General features: G+C 38.1%; 1 protein-coding gene across 4 annotated transcripts; it reads left to right on the forward strand.

The window, feature by feature from the left end:
* The first annotated feature begins 1,828 nt into the window (after window positions 1-1,828).
* On the forward strand, window positions 1,829-22,612 carry rnpc3 (RNA-binding region (RNP1, RRM) containing 3). 4 transcript variants are annotated; one of them, XM_044177186.1, is made up of 16 exons: window positions 1,829-1,981; window positions 2,719-2,875; window positions 2,970-3,017; window positions 3,164-3,273; window positions 3,717-3,806; window positions 8,502-8,613; window positions 9,313-9,381; window positions 10,411-10,553; window positions 10,826-10,951; window positions 11,896-12,038; window positions 15,242-15,427; window positions 17,702-17,796; window positions 18,038-18,096; window positions 19,613-19,745; window positions 22,309-22,386; window positions 22,548-22,612. In XM_044177186.1, the coding sequence occupies exons 2-15, from the start codon at window positions 2,723-2,725 to the stop codon at window positions 22,375-22,377; spliced, it is 1,536 nt and encodes a 511-aa protein (XP_044033121.1). In that variant the 5' UTR covers window positions 1,829-1,981; window positions 2,719-2,722; the 3' UTR covers window positions 22,378-22,386; window positions 22,548-22,612. The 4 variants fall into 4 exon arrangements, with proteins under 4 accessions (XP_044033121.1, XP_044033123.1, XP_044033122.1 ...); XM_044177188.1 differs by lacking the exon at window positions 1,829-1,981 and adding an exon at window positions 1,984-2,117; XM_044177187.1 differs by lacking the exon at window positions 1,829-1,981 and adding an exon at window positions 2,288-2,526.
* Window positions 22,613-23,117: the final 505 nt, after the last annotated feature.

Below are 23,117 nucleotides of genomic sequence, written 5' to 3' on the forward strand. Positions count from 1 at the left end.
TATAACAAAGTGTGCATTATAAATGCTATTAACATTCCTAACATGACTATCAATACCTTTATTGACACCTCTATAGAATATTAATACTAATATCTCTATTATTACTAAAGTACTAATATCTCTATTACACTGTCGTGTCTGTATTGACGCTAGTTTGACGAATATAATGTGTTGCAGTTCCTCAGTGTGGCCACTAGAGGTCAGTGAAAAAACACAATTTTAAATAAATTCAGCTCAACTGTCATCCTCAAATAACTTCAAGGCATCCAGAAGACTCCTGAGCAACCGGTACACCGTGAGCTAAGGCGGACAGACGGAGTCCACCGAAGGCACAGCAATAGGCTATTTTCCAGTAGCCATGCTAGCTAGGCAAATGTTTAGAAGTTAATCTGTGTCTGTGGAGAAGACAAGCAGCTTGCTATGGCTAGTACTTGAGCTAGCTCAGCCACGCCCTGTCTGTCCTGTTACCCTCGTCTTTTACGGGGTAGTCCCTCCAGAGTCTCCTAACTTATAGCAGGACTGTCTATTGGAATGTATTATATGATACGTGGCTTTATATTGTTTGATAATAAAGTATACATCAATAACACAGATACAATTAACACAACATGGCTATGAATGGCCTTAGTGATACCTCTATATGATATTAATAATATGTATTAAACTGAAGAATGTGGAGTTGTAGTCTCTAACTGAAATAACAAAATTAGATAATCAAGATGATTATTTCAAGGTAAATTCTTTTTTTGAATGCTTCAGATTGATCACCGTATTTTGAAAGTGTTAACTGGAGGTGCTGTCATGCTGTCATCTTTGCATTAACACTGAAATGACCACTTTTAAAGTTGCGTTGCAGTTTCTCGCTTTGACCACTGGAGGGCATTAAACACTCACAATCATACACTCCTGAGGAATATATATATATATATATATATATATATATATATATGAGCTAGCACTATTTTTATATTTCTACTACACAGAGCTAGACTATTTTAGTGCGCATTTCCACTGGCAATAAGTTTTGTTTTCAGTTTTTATTACACAATACTAACATACAAAAACAATTTAACAACAATTAAGTTGAGAAATTGAGCCCAAGATATGAGCATAATACTAAAAAAAAAGAAAATATTATAGTAAAATAATAGCAAAAAATAGCAGATAGTATATAAATAGAAGTTTTCAAATGCTGTATACATACAACACACAGTTAAAATAAAGCATTTTAACATGTCAGTGTACCACTCAGTGTCATGAACTATTTTCTTTGTACCGATAGTTCCTACATGAAACTGCTCACGACAAGGTCTGTGGATTATCTTGAGTAACCGGGTTGTGATTTCTGAAAAGAAATATTGTTGTTGAGTTTTGAGCACCACACGCGGAGTGCCATATAGTCCCATTATATTCAAAAAAGGCAGACATCTCTACGGCCTATATCTCCAAAACTCTGCAACTCACACCAAAACAGTCTAGATGGATAAACAGCACTACAGGTAAGAGGAAAAATATATATTTTTGATTTTAGGGTGAACTGTCCCTGTAAGTCACATGAATGTGTTTGTCGATTTGCCGCAATATCCAACAGCAGAGCTGTAGAATGTGTATATAATTTTATTTAATTATATATAGTATGTTACAATACCAAGGCTGACAGCAGTAAGCTTCCTTATATTTTCACTCCTTAGTCTTATTTCATTCTTCGATACAAATGCAGTATGAAGATTCGCCAAAAGAAGTCACCATTTTAACTGTCACCATTATTAGCAGAAGTGCTTCAGTGTGTGTAGTGCTCATGGTAGTGCTTCGGAAGGCTTCGTTAGTTTCCCCTCATCGCAGTGGTAGATCGAAACAATGTTCCTGGGCAGAGCAATTCCGGCACAGAAGGTGGCGGTAAGGCACATTGCTAGTCATCGGTGGGAAATAGAAGAAGAAGAGGCCGGCGGAAGTGGATATGTTTACTCGTTGTTGCAGACAGGTATGCTATTAAAGATATCACTTGAGCTTTGAAAATTTTTCTTAAACATTTACTTCTTATTTACTTGTATTACTGTCTGCATTTAATGTCCTAGAGTCAGAAGGAAATTTAGAGTTGGCAACAGAAAAGTAAAAAGGTAAAGACAACTTAGGAATTTGCTGCACGTTAGCTTCGTTCAGCTAACGTTTTAGCACTGAGCTAGCTAAGGTTGGAGCCAGCCCAGTGTAGTTGTAGTACGATTCTTTATTTAAGGAACGATCTGTTTAACTTTACCTTGCTGATGAAAAACGTATACATCTGATAGAGAATGACTTCGGATATTTAAGAAATCGTTAGGATTGGTTCTTAAATTCGGCAGTATTCGTTTTTAAAAATGCCGCACTTTTTACAATAAAGTTCCGTTAATAGCTTGTTAGAATGTATCGCACACCGTTCTTATTTCACTTATATTGAACGATGTTTCTAACATTTTGTCCACCTCATTGATGTGAAAGACCAAATGACACAGACAGTATCACCAACAATTAAACAAGGTATACTATAAGGTTAGTAGTTATTGCAGGATTGTTGTATTTGATTGTATCAAATTGACAGAGGTTTCTATTTTTCTGGTCACTCTTTAGTATTGTGCAAGCAGTCAAACTGGTGACAGTGAAGATGATTCAACTCTGCGACTGGTTCTAGTCTTTCTGTCTGTGTTGTGTAACTGTGGCATCTGTGTGCTTGCTGTCCTACAGGGAAATGGACAAGGATGAGGACCTGGTCCAAACAAAAGGCAGTAAGACACTACTTATCCGCCACTTACCAGCCGAGCTCAGCCAGGATGAGAAAAAGGACCTCTTAAATTATTTTGGAGCTGAGTCAGTCAGGGTCTTCTCGACCACAGGCCGTTTGGTAGGTTGTGCCTCACTGACACCAAGTGTGCCTTTACCTCTTGAAATGTATGTGAGTTGCTGTCCAATCTAAACATGCTTTTCTATCTCCACAGAAACATGCAGCCTTTGCAACCTTTAGAAGTGAGAAGTCAGCAGCAAAAGTGAGTTATTGATGTAGTATTTGTACTTATATGAACTGTTAGAAAACCTTGCTTGCATAAATTTAGAGCTAAAAGTAATATAGACATAATCTAATTGTATCTTGTCTGTCTTGTATGGCCTTCAATCCCCATCACATCTATTTTAGGCTCTTAGCAGGCTCCATCAGTTAGAGATTCTTGATCATACACTTGTTGCGGAGTTTGCAAAAGGCCAAGATCATGTGACAGTATTAAAGGACCCACCAGTGTCAGACAGGTAAGTTGCTTGAATCATATGAATTAAGAAACACTGTTGATCTGCACAGATTGTAAGAATCAGAAAAGTTACTTTTGCACTCAAATGTATGGGCTGTTAACCTCCCTGTGAGACAGAGACAGACGTTGGTGTCTGCTGAGTAGTCTAAAGATCATGTTGTAAGCCCCACAGCCCAGAAATGATTTTCCAAAGACAGGGATTGTATTTATTTTTTAAATTATTAGCAAATGAACACTAATCAGATTGACCAGACTCACAATTTGAAAAACTGAAATTTAAACATGCTGTGAACTGAAATCTATACATAGTGTTAGAGTGAAACAGACTCAATTTTAGTGTGAATCTAATCTGAATTACTAGCACAAAACTATTTAACCAATACATGATCATGGGTGAAAGCTGTAGTGGAATCATTTTTGTAACATGTTTACTTTTTTCTACAGTGGTAAGCATGTTAGGGTAGAGCAGAAGAAACTGGAGACCAAACAGCCAAATATTGCCCTCATAGAGACCGGCATTGCACCTAGCCTTGGGTGAGTGTTGAATGTATGTCCTTGATAGCATTGTTGTGATATGAGCAAATCTTGATGTACTGTATGCTGATTTCTGAATTGCTGAATGGGATGAGGTATTCTGTTTTTATGAATAGTTTTTCAGCTGATAAATCCATGAGGTCACTTGCCAAAGTGACTGGAGACTTTCTGAAATTATGACATTTAAATGTCTTAGTTATACACAGCAGGTGTGTTAGTATGTTGTTCTCAAGTGCATTATACTTACAGTGATGTTGCTAGGTACGCGTCCTGCATCTCTTGACGCGTTAAATTCCCGAAACGACGCGGTAAACTCACTGTCGATGTGTCCAGGGGATGCACCATATTTTTCCCCTGATAATGCTAACATACATTTTGAACATCAAATTTGTGTTGAAATCATAGAAATAAACAAAAGAAACATTGCTGTTTCTTACCATCTTCACATGTACTGTATCTCTCTAGCACCAAACGGGAAGGAGCAAACCGGGTAGTTACTTTGTTAACGACCGAAAAGACTCCTCAAATACCATCTCTCACACACACACACACACACACACGATAGATGGTTAGTTAACAGTGTTATGAATCTGTGTTTAATTCAATGTGTATCTGATCCACCAACCAGCACATATTTTAGTGAAAAATCTTAATTTTTGAAATGTTCGCCTCTCATTCCTATGGTCTATTCCCAGCTAAACAAGAGGCTGGTAGCGAGTTGAGGTGACAAAATCCAAAATGTGAAGTACGGAAAGTATGTAAGTAGGGAAATACAGTTTATCTTTATGGATTACATTGATGCCAAAATGACAAGGAGACTGTCGACACCTTTTATCTTGTGTTTCTAGAATTATGTGTTTTAGTGGACACATGAGGAATTGTTAAAATGTCATATTTCTTAAAGGGAGTTTGGCGTAATATTTATAGCGCGCAGGGAGCTTCAGTTTTATTCAGACTGCTAATACTGTATGTAGCCTATATATTTTAATGTTTTGTCACCACTACAGAAACAATAGGTAACTACTAAAGTATGATAAGGTTGTCTGACGTTGACTGCAGTTAATTATTGTTTTGATTAATGGTTTACAGTCTAATAATGTGTGTTTGTATTTATTACCGATGGTGGCTGATCAGGCTAATTATCAGCTAATTGTACTCAGTATGCAGTAAATGGTTGCTGGTTGTTTTTAAACTACTTTCCTAATTAAACATGCTGTGCTTCATGGTGTTATGACTCCTGATGAAACTTGAAAGCTCAGCATTCTCCTTGCCCTTTAGCTTCCCTTTTTTAACATTTATTCACCCATAAAAAGCTAATATTTCTCTGTATAATATGACCTCCTCTTTCTGTCAGCTGCTGTGTGTCTGCAGTGTATTTATAGATTTGGGATTTTATTTGTTTATTTTTAAGATACAACATCAAACACGAGTTTAACAGTACAATTTGTCAAAAATCACACATTTTTTGGGGGGACCCATAAAATTTCCCTGGAACCCACTCAAACGACTACCTGTGGGTCCCAGGGACTCACTACATTGAAAACCTATCAACATCACTGTACTTAAGTATTTAAGTCAGTACTTGTATTTGTTCTCGCCCTGAAATCTTGTATTTGTACTCACCTTACTTTGTGGGGTAAAAACATATTATTATATTACATTCTGCAGTTTGGTAACAGGCCATATCTCCCATTACTTGGATTGTGAAAGTCATTACCCACCCAAATGATACCATATACAATTAAATATGCATGTATGACACATGCGCTCCAAACCTGGTCAAACCTTGTCAGTTTAGGTGTGTAGCAGCTGCGTGGAGGCTAGCTGACAGTAAACCTGGGTGAGAATCTGAGAGCATTTGTCATGAGGATCTGTCAGCGGCCTTGTGTCCAATTAGATGGTCAGGCTGCCATTGAGCGCCTGACAGGCCGTCTGTCCTACCAGTTGGTGGGACCAGGTGTTCTTGGATACCTCTCGCTCCAACACTGACAGTCTATGCTGCCTTATACTAAAATCTGGACCAGCCAATACTGTTCACCACGTCCTGATACGATGCATTTGACTTGCTTGTTTATGTATTTGAAGCACAGATCAATCCTAGACTGATTGTTTATCAGAAGACCTTAATGTCAATAAATTCTACTTAGATAACCTGATTCCATACAAGTGTAAGCAAATAAATGTTGTATATAGCAGTAGAGATTTCTGGTGTCCTACAGTTAAGATACTGCTAAGGGACATTTTCATTCTGACAAGAATATATTCTGGGATAAAACAAAGAAGCAAAGCTGATGTTCAAAAGTAACATTGTCATAGGGCTGGGCGATATGGCTTATAAATAATAACTATATTTTTAGGTTATATAGATATACGATATATATCTCTATACAAATTTTCTCTAAAATAACATACTTTAAATTGTCCAATAGTGCAAACATATGATGATCTTATAGAATATGATACATTGCTGCAGATTAGACTACCCAGCAGTATATAAAGTAGTTAAAATAAGCTCCACCTTAAACATCTACAGCAGTAAAATGCAACATACACATTAATGCAGCAGTAATATTAATCCAGAAACATCATATATAATAGTAAAACACTGAAAGGGACTATTTGTCTCGACAATGAGTACTTTAAGTAAATGTTGCTATAATACTTACACACTTTTACCTTAGTAAGGTTAAGAATGCAGAACTTTTACTTCTAGTGGAGTATTTTCAAAGTTGGTATTAGTACTTTTGCTTAAGTAATGGACCTGAATACTTCTTGCACCTCTGGTTCACACACCTCTGGTTCACACACCCACAGTCTAACTGCACCTGTGTGTTACCGGCCGAGCCTTCCCCTTTTAAGAAAGGTGGTCTTGTGGGTAACTAGCGATGTTGTTGCGAAAGCTTTTTGCCTGTGTATTGTGTTTGCTGCCAAAGAAAATAAATAAGTCCCTCTTTATGTTACGTTACTGCGGCGTCTTTATGTACTCTTCACGGCAGAGTTGGAACAGACTGTGAACAGCTAGCTAGTTAGCAGCTTTGAATCAGGCTAAAGTCAATTAAAGGTCCAGTATGTAAAGTTTAGGAGGAGCTAATGGCAGAAATGGAATATAATATTTATAAGTATGTTTTCATTAGTTTATAATCGCCTTAGTTTATAATCGCCTGAAAATAAGAATCATGTTATCATTACCTTTTTAGAATGAGCCGTTTATATCTACAGAGGGAGCGCGCTTGGAACTGGAGGGTGATTCGAGCGATATTCAAATGGTTGCAAACTGCAATTTCACCACTAGATGCCACTAAATCATACACACTGGACTTTTAAAATAGCCTAACTGGAGGCCTCCCAAATACGCTGTGGAGCTGGAAGCCGCAGGTAGAGTAATCAGAGCGATCAGATGATTGATCGCGTTTTCTCTTGTCGTAATAAAGTTAGCTGCTAACTAGCTAGTTAGCTGTTCACAGTCTGGACCAACTGCTCGAAGAGTAGAAGACGCTGTAGTAACATTACATAAACAGGGACTTTATATTTCTTTTCTGGGCTAGCAAAGTAACTATTATACTGCAACCTTATCTACACACTTTTGACAGACTAAAATAACGTAACTACCCCTCAGCAGCGACCAGCGGAAACACTGAAAACTCGAATAAGACGATATGGTCATCTGTTATATCGCACATTAATTATATTAACACTATTAGAATATATCTCCCAGCCCTACATTGTCCTTTATTGTATTAATGTATCACTTATAAATTGTGCAGACTTCACTCCATTGATCTGGTAAAAGAAGCTGAATCAATCTGCAATGCTTTGAATATAATAAAACCGATTGTTAGAAACAACACAATATTTTCGGTGGGTGTTTGTCTTCCAAGGGTCACCATGCTGGCGACTAACTTTAGCAACACTGCAGTTTATAGCAAAGTATTGTAGACAAAGACACCAGCCAGAAGAGTTTAAATTTTCAGCGCTCCCAAGCCCTAAATTCTAAAGCATGCATGTTTTTTGGCTTCAGAAAGAAAACTTCAGTTTTCCCCGTCTTGTTAAAACTGCAGTTACTGTGTAAACTTTCCAAAACTGCATTGGAGTACTGCAGGAACACTGCTAATGTTATCCAACCACTTATTGAGGCCAGCATTTCCAGCAGTAAGTGGACTACTTCTGCCAATGCTAGTATTAATGTTACTAATTTATTTGGGGGTAGGTGATGTGGATAAAATCCTCTATCATGGTCTGTGAAAAATAAACTGGCACTACAACTATTACTATATGTGAGAAATTAAATTATTATTGAAATTAAATTACAATGGAAATTATTATATAAACTCTTAACATACACTGTGCCCCCACCTTAAGTCTTTGTTTATTAGGCCTGAGTAGATTTAGATTTGTTCTCTGATGCCATGCTGAGTCTTGGCTTCTAAAAGTTATTGTTGCATGAGGACAAGCCTTGGTGCTGACATGGCATGCTGGTCCCAATGTCCTTTTAATGGCTGGATTTCACATTTTGTTGGCGGGGTACTTGTCATCTAAAAAAATAAGCTACCTAGCTAATGTTCACCGGCTGGGCCACATATTCACGTGTCTCCATTATTTTGACACATTTTCTGAGCTGTTAAGTAAAGGGGGTATTGTAGCTACAGAGTTTCCTTTAAGTAATTTTGTCATTTCCTCTCACTCTTTCTCCTACAGGTTGAAATTTCAATTGAATCCCACTTTGAAATATTTATACCCACCACCTTCTAATGGCATTCTGACAAATATAACACATGCCCTCATGAGTGTGCCAAAGTTTTATGTTCAAGTGAGTAAATACTGCTTTTTTTTGTATCATTTTATTTTTCATCCAATACCTGCACATCTTTGATATGCAGATGTTGGCCGTCTGTGTGTATGTATTTGTATTTTTGCATCTTGTCATACTGTCCCTGTATTCACACTTTCCTTTTTTGGAAAGTGGGAGTTTGTACAAAAAAATGCAAATGTGACAGCATTTCTAGCCTTCAGATTCATATTGTAAAATGGAAATATGATTCTGGAATAAGTGTCCCAGAGGTTTTTGAACTGCATCCAACCTCTTAAAGATCAAACAGCAAACATTTGCCTTTTAAATTTCAATTTGGGGAGCAAGTATTAATAATAAACCATAAGTGGGAGGCATGAGTTATGGGTTTAACATTTCCCTGGGAGCCAAGCTGCCTGGATTTTCATTGCTGCTACTTCCAGCGTTGGTGTCTTGGTGGTGCTAGTGTGTTGCAGAGAAGCTACCTTCATGCTCAGCCTCACCTCTGGTATCTCACTTCAGCCTCAGTCTCACCTTGATAGTTGCATTTTAAATGAAAATGCAAAAGCCTTGCAATATGTTTTACATATGGAGCCCGAGTTACAGGCTGCCTGTTTGAGAGCAGCAGTATATTTATATTACCTGCTCCCACCCAGCTCTTGGTATGAATCTTTAGATACTACTATCACTGTTCCAATACTCATATCTCCAATTATACAGGTACTACATCTGATGAACAAGATGAATTTACCATGTCCGTTTGGCCCAGTCACTGCCAGACCCCCCATGGTAAGCTTGTATACATTACTGTTGGACGAAGAAGAGCCGAATAGTTTGTAAATGGTTTGGAAATAAGTTTTGATCTAAGTTATTTGATGTTGTACAAGAAAAACTGTGTTGTTATGAGGAGGCCACTATTCAAATATGTCAGAGAAGATATGTTATGTACAATTAAGGAACTCAACTATTGAGGTTAACCAGCTCCCAGTTTTAGAGGACCCTCAACAATCAGCGGCTTATTGATTTAGTAACACTCTGGGTTCTTGATGACTCTAGCGGAAATTCATAACCTCAAAGACCACTACTGTGCCACTAAAAATAACTGTAGCTAACACCCTTTCCTTTACTGAAATAATTTAAAAGTGCAGATATTTTGCTAAAGATTAAATGTAAAAATAGAAATTAAATATTCCTCACTTCATACGCAGAAGCACATGTGTGAGCATTAGGACTATGTGAAAGTACAGTGAAAGCCCCGAGTACTGAAGGCAGACAGTGGACACGCATGTTTTCTTGTATAACGTATGAATCTGAAATTTTGAGGGGAGGTTGAATATGGCAGTTAAAATAAAAATATCAGTCTCTTACCTACAATACATTAAGTATTAGAACTGAGGATTTGTTAATTTCAGCTCTATTATCAATAATTCTGATCCCCAAAAATCCCCAGATTTGCTTGTTGTAGCTTTTTAAAGGTGAAGTTTTACTAAATTTGAAGACGTCACCATGAGCTCTTAGAAATTGTGAGGGGCATTTTTCACTTTTTTCTGGCATTTCATTAACCAAATGATTCATTTAGAAAATAATCATCAGATTATTATTAGAAGTCTCAAAATATTGTGATTTCAATCACCCATACTGTGATAGTAAACATGAGCTTTAATACTTACAAATGATCACTTCTACTATCTGCAAAACATTGATTCCCAGTTTTGACCATTGCTTACCAGGTACCTTAGCAAAGATGGCGCTCATGAAATCTGTCAATTGAACCCAGAGGCATTTGTAAGCTACGCCATGTTGTTTTGTTTCCTGCAGTTTGAGTACCTGCCTCCTGCGCCACCCATCCCCATGCCTCCTCCCTTCCCTCCTAACTACCCCCCTTTACCAGAGGAAGAGATGGAGCTGTCCAGTGAAGAAGAATCAGAGTATGAGAGTGGGGACGACGAAGACAAGGAGAGGTGAGGAGCAGATAACCATTCGCATTAGAGAGGACTCTTCTATGCATAATCATTTTCTTGAGACAAAGGAATTGACTTTCATTTTGTTTTGCATCATATTCATATTGCCACTGCCTGTCTAGCCCATGTGTTAATGTATCATTCAGAAGTAATAACGTTTCTAGAAACACAAGTGGCTTGAAGGGAAATGTCTTTAAATTCCAATGGGTGGACAATTTTTTTGTTCAAGGTAGACATTTTTTCCCTTATTCCCTATGCTTGCTTTATTTCAGGATTGTTCGTCTGATGGGCCTGGTCAACCAAGCATGCAAGAGACCCCTGAGACCAAAAACAGCTTCAAAGAGAAAGAAGCCCAAGATCAAGGATCTACTCTATGCTCCCAAACCAGACTCTCAGAGGTACACCAAAGGCACTCATGCATGTCACAGTCCTCACGCATAACTCATCTCGAGTAGGTATTCATAGGCAGCTAAAAAAGGACATAAACCTCCAGACAATAAGTCTTCCTCATAAAGACAGCCTTGTGTTGCTCAGAGACTTATTGTTTCAGCACCACACGAATTTAAGAGATTTAAGAGTTTAAAACATTCAAAAGTTAACTAAAATTAGTTAACTTATTAAATTATTATAATAACAGTTTTGACATTATGTCAAAGATGTCTATGTTTTGTGTTGCAGAGATATCTACTGAAGTTAGCATGCTAACCAGCTAGCCCCGGCCCATCCTGTCTCGTTAAACCACTTAGTACCTCAAACCGTAGTTTCAGCTGGGGGATGTGTGCAATCAGCGAGTACAGAAACAAAATAAAACTCTCCAAAACCATCTTGGTTAGTCTTTCCACTGTTCCAACAATCACCAATTCTTGGAGCCGCTGTAAATCACCTCAGTGCTGAGCCCATTACTGTTGCGCTTCTGGTGCCCATTCCAGTGCCTGCCATCATTTCCTTCTGTGTTCCCCCCGCCCTGGGCCTGAAAACCTTCTCCCTGCGGTCCAAAGCTTCTGTGCTAGCACCGCTAAGTTAGCTGCACAGCTAACTGAGTTATGCAGTTATGACCTGATGTGTGATGTGCTGCCCCCTATTTTTAGGAGTATGAATTCAACAGGTGGAGATTAGTCTCAATTCTTACACATTGCACCTTAATTACAGACCACAAGCTCTATTTCTAAACTATAAATACACACACACCTTAGTGTCTCCTGGCTGCAGGTTTGCGGACTAGGGAATATCTCTGGTTGACCAGAACAAAATATCCCAACCCTTAAGCCGCTCAGGGGCCAGATTTATTGTTGGTACTTTTTAGAGGCTGCTGTTGAGTGGTGATTGTCTCTGCCATCCTCAGTGGTCCAGTGCTGCAGCCCTCCGATGTGTTTGAGCAGCCCCACCCCGCCGGGCAGAAGAAAATTGAATTCCACATTTTGTTTCCAGAGGTGGCAGCCATAGTGATAGGAAGTGGGCCAGGTCAGCCTGATGATGAAGGCAGAGGTAAGGGCTCTGCTTCCCTATTTTGACCTAAGATATTCACTTCCTGCAACTTATTAGTCTCATTACCAAGTTGTCTGTTGATCTTTTTTTGAATAATTTAATAATCATTTTGTGATTGTGTCCATCGCAGTTTTCCTTAGCAAGTTCTTGCTTTATCTGACCAACAGTCCAAAACCCAAAAATATTCAATTTACAATAATATAAAACTGAGAAAAACATCAACTCCTCACATTTGAATTAGTGAATATTTGGCATTTGTGCTTGAAATTAGAAAATTATCAAAATAGTTTCTTCTAGTTTTTGACTAATTAATCTACTGATCATTTTAGCATTAATCATAAGTAAAATGGAAGTTTTCCTCTAGGTTATATGATATCACTTTGCTAGAAGTACACCACAGGTAATGTCAAATCAGGTCTGCACTTGCCCCATCAGTGAGATCTGGGATCTACGGAAGCCCAGAGAGGCAAGTGAGGAATTTGTTTTGTGGTGATCTATTTTCTATTTTGGTTATCTAAATAGTTTTCTCTCCTGTGTTTATGGCATAAAGGTCCAGTGTGTAGGATTTAGTGGCATCTAGCGATGAAATAGCAGTTTGCAACCATTTGAATACCTCTCGCATCACCCTCCCTTCCAAGTATTTAGGAGAAACTACGGTGGTCGCAAAACTTGCGAAAAAACATGAAAGGCCCTATCCAGAGTTTGGTTTGTCCGTTCTGGGCTACTGTAGAAACATGGTGGTGCAATATGCTGACCTCCGTGGAAAGGGACCTGCTCCCTATGTAGATAAAAACAGCTTATTCTAAGGTAATGAAAACACTATTCTTATTTTCAGGTGATTATACACTAATGAAAACATACTTATAAATATTCTATTCCATTTCTGCCAATAGCTTCTCCTAAATGTTAAACACTGGACCTTTAAGAACAGGTGAAAAAAATGTTTTGCCAGGATAATCTTTCAAAGTTTCTTACATTTTCTTTCATCTTTGAAACAGGTGGAAGGAAAAGTTTTGCCAGGTGAAAAAATACTTTTGTGTTTGTTGTTGTAATACTCATTTTGGCCACAAGAGGCTGAAGTGCACTACTACCCCATGTTCTAAATAGGACTAAAAGCATACATTTTTTTCTTCCAGGTGAGTTTTAATTTCTCCATGCACTCTAAATACAAGGTACATATATTGTGTGTTATGTAACATTACTGACATGTCTTTCTTTTGACTAGAAATGTATGTTAATCTGCGCTTCACCTGGAATAAAGCATGAATGCTTTTAGTTCTATTTAGAACATGGGGTAGTGGTGCACTTCAGCCTCTTGTGGCCAAAATGAGTATTACAACAACAAAGACTTCGAAAAATGAAACCTGCCAAGACTTTTTTTTTTCAACTGTTTTCACAGAAGAAGAAAAAACTAAAAACAAGTAACTTAGAAAAATGGTGAAAAACTTTTTTTCACCTGTTAATTCATAAACACGGGAGAGAAAACAATTTAGGTCAGACTAGATCAAAGTGGATTACCAGAATTTGTTTTCCCTCACTTACCTCTCAGGGCTTCCGTAGAGATCTCTGTAGTCTCTATAAAGAGTTTATAAGATATATTGAAACTAGGGCTTCAACTAACAATTATTTTCATTATGGGATTCATCGGAACCTGGGATTATTATGTCAATTAATTTATCAATTATTTGTTCCAAATAGTGAAAAATGCCAGTTGCAATTTCCCAGTCCAAAGTAGCGCCTTCAAATATCTTAGTTTGTAAATTAGGCAAATTAGGCTAAATTGTACGTAACACAAAAATGCTTCTTTTACAATTGACTATTAAAAACCAGACCAATACCATAGTCTGCACCTACATCAGGGGTATCTGTATAAAAAGTGTACTGCCTACTATCTTTTGAGCAAGAAAGGCACTGTAAGAATTTGATTATTACTATACGTCATGTTTATTGAAGCACATTGAAGCAGGATGTGGTTTGATACTCCTATTGACATAAGTTAAAGCCCTTACCATGGGTGAAGTCAGAGCCAAGTGTTACACAGCAGTATATCACAGCAGAAACTCGCACCAAAAAGGTCTTACCATCATCTGTATGAGGAAATGTCACTGGGGGCACGGTCTGTGTTACTTGTCAGCTGTGCTGTTCCCTGTTTGCCTTATCTCTCTTCTCTCTAGCTACAACTTCACTCCCTGGCAAGCCCCTGAGAAGTAAAATAGATCTCAAAGTCAAACACAAAAGATTTCCTAAAGGCAGGGGAAAGATAAACTATGACAGGTGGCTTTTTGGATTAGTCTTGTTTTGGGGAGGGGGGGGCGTGGGATCCGATAAACAAGCTATTTGAATGAAAAGGGGAGGTAAGGGACAGATAAGGAGGAGGATAATTTTGAAAGCAGTGATCTAGTTCTCTGCCGAGAGTGTATCAGAAAAGCTCCCCAACACTTCTTGCTCCAGTGCGCACACACATACACCTTATGTGGATGACAAGCTTTTTTTTTTCCCCCCTTTCGGATTTGTACAGGCTCACTGCTCTTAGTAATTCCATCTCCAACGTGTGTGTGCGCATGCATGTGCTTCTCAAAGTTTGCCAGAGTTATCCTTCTCCCTGCCTTTCAAACTCATGTTTGCAAAACAGGAATGGATTTTGATTTGGTTATAGTTGTTTATTTGACATAGACTGAAGGTGCTTATGTGCCTCACTCTTGAGACCGTCTCCTTTCAATTATCAGTACAACCAGTTTTCACTCAAACATGATTTCTGCCAAAGGATAGCATTTATCGTATTAAACTCTGACAAAGAAATCATTATTATCAACTCTGTCAGTTTATAATGATGCCACGGTTAGACATTTTAAACATTAATATGTTAAACTAATTGTGACCAAAAGGATTTGCTTCCACTCTCCCATCCCAAGCTTGTTTGGTTTACTGAAGAGGATAAACAGTGTGGAAGTGATTATTTCACCATCTGCTATTGTTAAATACTTTGAAAACTTCCATCTGTATTTGCGCTGGAGGGAGAGTGTCCCCTTCCTGTTTTGTATTATAAAGCAATCCAGCAGATCCAACTTGGTGGCACATACTATGAAATACAGTTTAGCTGCAGCCAGTGTTATTGCCAAAATTAATGTAGTTGCTCACAACTTGGTAAATAGATTTTAATGTGCTACCATATAGTTCCCTTAACATACTTTCTGCCCCTTCAGATGTGAATGAGAGGGAGCTCATCCCCAGCAGCAGTCAGGAGGTGGCAGAGGCTGAGGGTTTTGGTAAGCTTTACCCCAGCGCCCAGGCGTCCCAACAGCAAGAGGAGCACAGCGACGAAGAGCAGGATCTCACCTCAGACGTCATCACCAGAAAGGAGCTGGAGAAAGGACGTCTGTCAAGAGATGGTAAACATGACTTTTTTTAAGCAGCACGGTGGCACAGTGGTTAGCACTGTCCCCTCACAGCAGGGAAGGTGCTGGGTCCAAACAACTGAGGTCATTCTGTGTGGAGTTTGCATGTTTTTCCCATTTTAGTGTGGGTTTACTCTGCTTCCATTTACTCTCACCTAAAGACATGAATGTTAGTATCAGGGAAGTGATATCATAAATAGTGAACTGACCAAAAGAACTTGTCTTAAACTGGAGATTAGAGTCAGGGAAACAAAAAAAACAGATCTTTAGACTAGTGAAAAAACACTGAAAAAGCAGGAAGGAATAAAAGTTCCAGGCTAGGGAAGTACTTATAATAATAATAATAATAATAATAATAATAATAATAATAATAATAATAATAATAATCCAAAACTGTTTTCATGTAAGCAAATGTTTTCGTTTGGGGCAGTGTATTGCAGGTTGATACTGTACAACACTGACCATATCAAGTTCAAAGAAGCTTTTTGCATTTTCCAGTTTAAACAGCTATGACATTCTTCTTCCCTCTCACAAATTGCATTATGTGTAGAACTGATGCAAGAAGAATGGAAACAGCGGTGGTTTGTTTGAAATGCATATTAGAAAAATTTGGCAGTTAGTGTGAGTTAGTGAGAGCCATCATGGCTGAACAAAAAAGAAAAGTGTCAATTGCAGAAATCGAACTTGACAAAAGCAACAATAGATCCCTTAGAGGAAGAGGAGCTTGTGCTGAAAAATTTAACATCAGCATTACCTTTCTAAGATTAAAATCCCTCTCAAGATGATAAGGACCGAGGAGAGATGTAGAATACATGTTTTTGGCTTTTAGAATGGTAAATTCTGCTGTTGGTAATTAGCTGCTGCCTGTGGCTTATTATGTTTGGACAGTGCCCAATGTTGAGTGCAAAATATCAAAGCAATGACGACTTGTCACCAGTGGTGTCACCAAACCCCCAAACAATTGTGGATTATTACTTCAAGCCATATTCAGACAGGATCACAGAGCGAATTGAGTAATGTAATCCTAACTGGAGCACTTCTCTTGATATAGTATCATCTGAATCTGTTGTGTCTGTAAACGTTTCAACCACCTTGATATCCATGCCAAACAATATTAACCTCAGGTGAAATTAGGTCCAAACCAACATTACTTCCGATTGTTGGTCAATATTTAATTGAGCTTGTCATTTCCTTTAGATTTTTCTCTTTTGGTTCCTAAAGCAAAGGATTGCCAATAGACTGGCACTTGAATACAGTCTCAACCTGAATTGGATAAAACTGTGCTGCACTTTCAGTCACAAGTTTAAGCCGCTCTAATCAACATTTTTATATTACCAGTGTATCAGATGACTGCGTGCAATATGTAAGGGGTCGCTCGTAGTGACAAACAGAGAAATATTGCCCAACTCTTCTGTTCCCCTCAGCTTTACAGAACTTTACAGAATTTTAGCATCTTTTCAGCTCATTGTTTTGGTTTTATCAGTCTCTCCTCTCTCATCACTGTGATTTACAAGCAGCTGTTTTTAGCAAAAGAAAGCTTGAATAAACAGACTGTATGCAACCCACCCAGCCCACGTCCATTAACATTAATATTTACACTATGTTAGAAAAGTATTAATTGCAATTACAATTGAAGCTGTATTTTTGTGAAAACAAATCTTGTTTGAACAGTGCTTTGGTTCTTAGTTGTATTTCTAACTTCCTATAATGTAAATCTAAAAACAAAATAAAAGAGAAGCACTGAGCTGGAATTGTATATGTGGAAAAATTCCAAATCTTGGATCATTCCTAAATAACCTCTACATTCTCAATTTCAGTTGTTGTTTTCAATTGTTTTGTTTCTCCTTTCCATGTCAGCCTATATGACCCAAATGAATCTGTTCTTTGCTTCGTAGATTACTTGGTGAGCAAGAGAACTGTTAAGTGTAATTCTTTGTTCTTCCTCCCACTGACACATAATGTTCAGGCATGTTTTCCATTCAAATACAGTTCACACCAGCTGAGATATGATATGTCCAAGTCATATCTAAAATGACATGGCTGGTAGGTGCTGGAATCAGACATATAATCATTGCTTTAATGTCTACGCATGTCTTAGCCTAGTTTTTCAGTCCACTCTGTCTTAAATAAATCATTGAGTTGATGGTATTGAGTTGCAATGACTTTGAATTTACCTTTATGCAGGTATAGGCAGCTCTGTGATCCTTTTTAAAACGCACCTTGAATCAAGTTTTCTTCTTTCTTCTCTCCTTCTCTCTTTTAAAACAGAGATAAAAAGGATGTCTGTGTTTAAAAGTTATGAGCCGGGTGAGCCAACCTGCAGACTGTACGTGAAGAATATTGCAAAGCAAGTGGAAGAGAAAGTAGGTGCATTTATAGCTCTTGACCCACTTATGTGTGTTTGTTTGGTTCACTGGCTGTGGTGCTTATTCCGGAGTTTTCATTTATTGCCAAAGACCGTTATGTCATCAGAATTCTGTGTTATTAAATGTATGTAAATGAGATTTAAATCCCTAAATTACTGCTGCATGAACACTAGAATCAACAATGCATTCATATTCATATACTGACAATTTTTTCTGATATTCATCATTTGTCTTCCAGGACCTGAAGTACATCTATGGGAGATACATCGACCCTTTGTCAGAAGCCGAGAGAAACATGTATGTAAACAGAAATCCAGATGATCTTGACTTTATTTCTTATTGACATAGCTTGCGTGTCACCCCATCCTGTCTTCATGAGCTGTTTTTGACTCTAGCAATTTGTCACTTTCCCTTGAGAGTTTTTAGTAATTCATGCTGACTGTGTGTTGTGTTATTAATAAGTATCTAACCTGTCGTAGAGATCATGAGGGACATTTTATGTTTGTGCATCAGCAGTACTTCAAATAAATATTCCACCTGAGTCATCAAACCGAGCTTATGTTTAGTAGAGGGCCAGACTCTGAACACAGATGTAGGTGATAAACAGGAAGATGCAACTCTGCCAGAGAAACAGTTTGTCCTTTGGTAACCTGTTTCTAAATTGTGGCGTTTTTTTCCCCTGTTTGAGGGTTACTACAGTTTATGAATTTCTTATGATTAAACATGCTATGCAAATAAATCCAAACCTCTTCTTACCAGATCATAGGTGTCCCATCTTGACCCAAAAGTCTGCAGGTTTTCATTTCAACCAAACAAACAGCAGACCTTACTGAGCAGTTGTTTATAGAGGCGCAGTGATATGCAAAATTCATGATTCGATAGGTCTTGCTGTAAACGTTTTAACTAAGAGTAGGCCACATTCACATTAAGCTGGTCCCAGACCAAAACGGGGGTTTTCTCACTCAAAAAAGGAGCTTTTCCCAAACGGTCTCCAGAGTGTATAAATCTCAAAATGCTGGCTTGGTGTGTACAGAGAAAACCGAGCTTTTGCAAAATGTTGACGTAAGCTGCCCAGTGAGGGTCGGGGCTGCTAGGCAGTAAAGTTAAATACTTTTTCGAAATCCAATTCTTCTTGTGATATCTCATTCAATATAGCCAAATACACAGCACAGCTGCTGTCATTAACCTGTATTTTAGTTGATTTAGTCAGACAACATCACAATCATAAAATAATGTGTTAGTTTGTCAGCACCGCAGCGTGAGAATGACTGCTGGTTAACATGCAGTATTTATAAACCACGATTAAATTACTATTCCATTGTCTGACAACAGAAACAGAAAAATATATACGATATGTAAATGAGAACAACTTGATTCTGATTTCGGCTGCAAATGGTTTTCACTCAAAAACAGAGTTTTAAAAATTAGAAGCCTTGGTGTAGTCGAACAGCCAACACACTGCCTAAGCTTTTTGGTTGGAGACTGCACTTACGAATTTAGGTTCTGTGATTTCCACAATGTAATGTTAATTGCTGTTATTTGGTCCATAGGTTGTACCAAACTGCACGTCGTGTACTGAAGGGTGATGTACTATTATACCCCATAGTTGCTTATTTTTGGTTGCAAATCACTAAAATCAATTGTTTGAAATAAAAACCTGCAGATTCTAGGGTCTCAGTGACACATGATTGACAGCCACTGTTCTATGTGGTTACAGAAGCATGTAACATTTTCCTCACTGAATAGCTACAGTATAAGGTTGACACAAGCCTCAAGTGATAATGATGTGTCCCTGCTTTGGTTTTTTCCTCAGGTTTGACATTGTGTTAATGAAGGAAGGGCGGATGAAAGGGCAGGCCTTCGTAGGACTCCCCAGTGAGCAGAGTGCAGAGAAAGCACTGCGGGAAACCAACGGCTATGTTCTCTATGACAAACCCCTCGTTGTGGTATCCTTTATCCCCTCTCGCAAGATGACACAATGATTTTATAAGGAGTGGAAATCCAGTTTATTTGGTAGGGTTTGGTTATTTGGTGTGTAGAGTTGGACACATGTATATAAATATCTGTTCTTTTTACTGGTAAAATATTTTTTAATTGTCAGGTACTCGGAAAAAGCTATTTAAATCAGAGGAATGTTCATTTGCAAACTTAAGCTGTTAGTTAAGACACATTTCTTTGAAGAAAACAAAAGTTGTTGGTTCTACCTGGAGCAAACAGTTGCCCTAAAACTCAAAACAAATAGATTGGCAGTGTAATCAGTGAGTCTGTGTTCATTTTGTGGTGTAATATCCACCTCCTGTTCCATATCACCCAGCCATTTTACATTGAGAATTTAGGAGATACAAACACTTTGCCCACCCAGTTTTCGGCAAGATGGTATAGTATATTGGAAACAATCCCACAAGTGACCAATTAAGAAAAGAAACATTTAAACCTGGTGCACACCGATGCACAAGATCAAATGTCACTAAACATACAAAAAGGGGCAGTTGAGAGGTGGTGTGTGATGATTATTAAGCGAACACCTCCCATCACAGATGTGTTGTTGGCTTTGGTCCTCCGTGCCTTCAGAAGGATGAAGACTAATTTCTGGCAGCCCTGAACCACCACCTGCTCTTCCTCAGCTCAACACTGATAATTGCACATCAACCTTTGAACTGGTCTAATAGAAAAAGGCTATTGATTTTGATGGAGTTTTAATGTGCATCCCATAACCAATCAGCTTGGCGACAGCATATTAGTTTTTGAGTTCAAAGAGCGAAGGCTGCAATGTAATTTACTTGAAGATGTTGTCCTGCATGTAGCTGTATTCCACGTAAGGAGACAGTGCTATAGCTTAGACTTAAGTTCCACCTACAACAACTCCTGTGTTGGATTATATCAAAAACTAATACATAGTTGTCATTTAGTCACCATTCAGCCATTTAAGAGGTGGTTTGGAAGCATAAAATTCAAATTAGTTTTGCTAACTGAAGAATGGTGGTTTATAGATTTTTAGGCCCATAAGCTTCTTTGTCTTGCAAAGATAGCTTGATATAGGCGCCCTAAAATGGTATATCAATTAGAAAAAATTGCACTGGATTACATGCATGCATTGTTTCCTGTGAATCCCTCGCTCAGGTAGGCAATCTGAATCCAGCGCAGGAATGGCGGACTCCGCCACAACCAATAAAAACTACTATATAGAGAGGTAATTACTGAATGTAAATACATGAAATGGCTATTGGAGAAAAAAATGCCAACCATAAATAGTATCAAAACTGGGGTTGGATTTCATGAAAGTCTTAAGGATTATAACTTTAAATGGATGGTGACGTGCAGCAGCTAGCCAAGATGATGATGTGTGTTTTTATTATTTTATTTATTTATTTTAAAAAGAGCAGCTTTAACAACTGTGTCAAACTGATACTGGTACCAGCATAAAGTGTTTTCTGCGTTGTGCCAGTCTTAAATACAAAAGGACTTTGTTAATCATGGTAATTCTTTGAGACTTTGAGAGAGAGAACTATGCCAGGTGAACTTACAATTGCAAGTTTGCTTACAAGGTTCCAAAGATAACTCAACATGTGTTATTAGGTGGACTTGGATTGTTTTTTAGGGTTTTATTCTATTTGGAGCATCAAAAAGTTGGTTCACTATGGTACAGATGTCTGTTTAAGCAGTCATAGGCAGAGGACAGCCGGTCCCAGTTTAGATTCCCTATAATGATTTTTTCATTGCTAGCCTGAGACTGCAGTATGGCACTTGCCAGAGAATTCTCAAACAGCCTGCTACTAAAATTAGTGAGCTGGAAGAAAAACCTGCACGAAATGCCAGTTTATTAATGGACAGCACTATAGTGACAGCCTTTCACACATCTGGCTCCTCCCCCTTTATTTAACCTGTCACATCAGCGAACAATTTATCAATCTATGTGAATGACAGTAGCAGTCACTAAGTAACTGAGCCAACCTCAGGAAAGCAGGAGACCAAAGCTATTATAAGGTCCATTTTTGGCCAGTGGTCTTCTGGCATTTATGAGCCACCAGCTGCGACCTTTTCTCGAATTAAATTCATATGAGGTGGCAAGTGTCACAAGCAAGCAGGCCACTGTGGCCTAAAGCTGCTGCATACAACTCAAACATGACAATATATGAATATGATATAAATTGTCAGTCTGTGATTATCCATCTGTGAACCTGTGCCTAAAGCTGAAATTGGCTTTTAGTGAGGTTGCAGGTTTTGGTGTATATTTTCTGTGGTGCTATTGGTGTATTACATTTGTAGAAAGAAAGGTATACATTTGTTGATGTCAAAAATACAATTCTAGTAGTCGAATTTTGGTAATGGGTCCAGATAAAGGAGAAGATTTGTAGACTGTGTAGGATTAGATTTTTAATCAACTTCCCTTACTTAAAAGAACCTAAAAGTCCTTGCCTGAAAAAGAAAATGCATTATCAAGTGAGAGTTAACCTTTACCCGTTTAATGAAAATGTTTGCTGCCTCCAGACCTTAACTATAACTTCACAGCAATTTGCCAGATCTGCAAGACCAAAACAAGATAACACGGATACCAAGAGAGGACCAAGACAACGATGAACTCAACAGGTGAGACACTGAAGCATTTGGTGATCTGCAGAAGGAGAATATTAAAATCATTGCTGATTTTTCATTATGTCATAGTGCATCTGTACTGTATAGAACAAGCCTTATTAGCCTTGTAATGGTGTTTTCTTTTTACATTTGTGTTTACACTTTATTTATTCAAGATGCCAAGGCTTGATATTGTGGCCCAGCAGAACCATTTGTATCCTTATTCTGGCATATCCTTTGGGAAAAAAAAAAAAAAGACAATGGGGGCAGTTTATTTGTAGTTATTGTGGCGCAATTGGACCTTGAAACAACTCGGCCTGTATTGTAGTCTAAATTTAAAAGGACTGAATACCACGCTTTGTTTCTGTAGCTTATTGTATCATATGTTCTCTGAAATACTTTGTTTAGTGTAAACTCTGTAAACATGTACTATTTTGGAGTCTCTTAAACTTCTCTTCACATTGTTCTCTACCTTGTTTGATTGAATTTCAGGTGATGGTCATCAGTTGTCATCTTCTTCTTTTATTACTAAATAAAATTTATTTTTATTAAAATAACTTTTGTCATGTTTTCTTCCAGACTCAAACATATGTCCCCATTTGTGGGTACACTTCAGTCAAACCATCATAACTGATTATCTTTAGTCCCAAAGTTAAAGTACTGACAGCCGAGTAAATACAGACTAGGGAAGGTATATGAGATCTAGATTGGCTCTGCAGCAGATGGTAGGCTGTCAACACAGTGGA

This window comes from Siniperca chuatsi, linkage group LG19, assembly GCF_020085105.1.
Source record: "Siniperca chuatsi isolate FFG_IHB_CAS linkage group LG19, ASM2008510v1, whole genome shotgun sequence".
Taxonomy (NCBI): domain Eukaryota; kingdom Metazoa; phylum Chordata; class Actinopteri; order Centrarchiformes; family Sinipercidae; genus Siniperca; species Siniperca chuatsi.

What these genes read in the sequence shown, in the direction of transcription:
- rnpc3 (XM_044177186.1), top strand. Translation starts at nt 2,723, where the DNA reads ATGGACAAGGATGAGGACCTGGTCCAAACAAAAGGCAGTAAGACACTA. An exon ending in AGGACGTCTGTCAAGAGATG is followed by an intron (nt 15,428 to 17,701) that starts GTAAACATGACT and finishes CTTTTAAAACAG; the next exon opens with AGATAAAAAGGATGTCTGTG. An exon ending in CAAAGCAAGTGGAAGAGAAA is followed by an intron (nt 17,797 to 18,037) that starts GTAGGTGCATTT and finishes TTTGTCTTCCAG; the next exon opens with GACCTGAAGTACATCTATGG.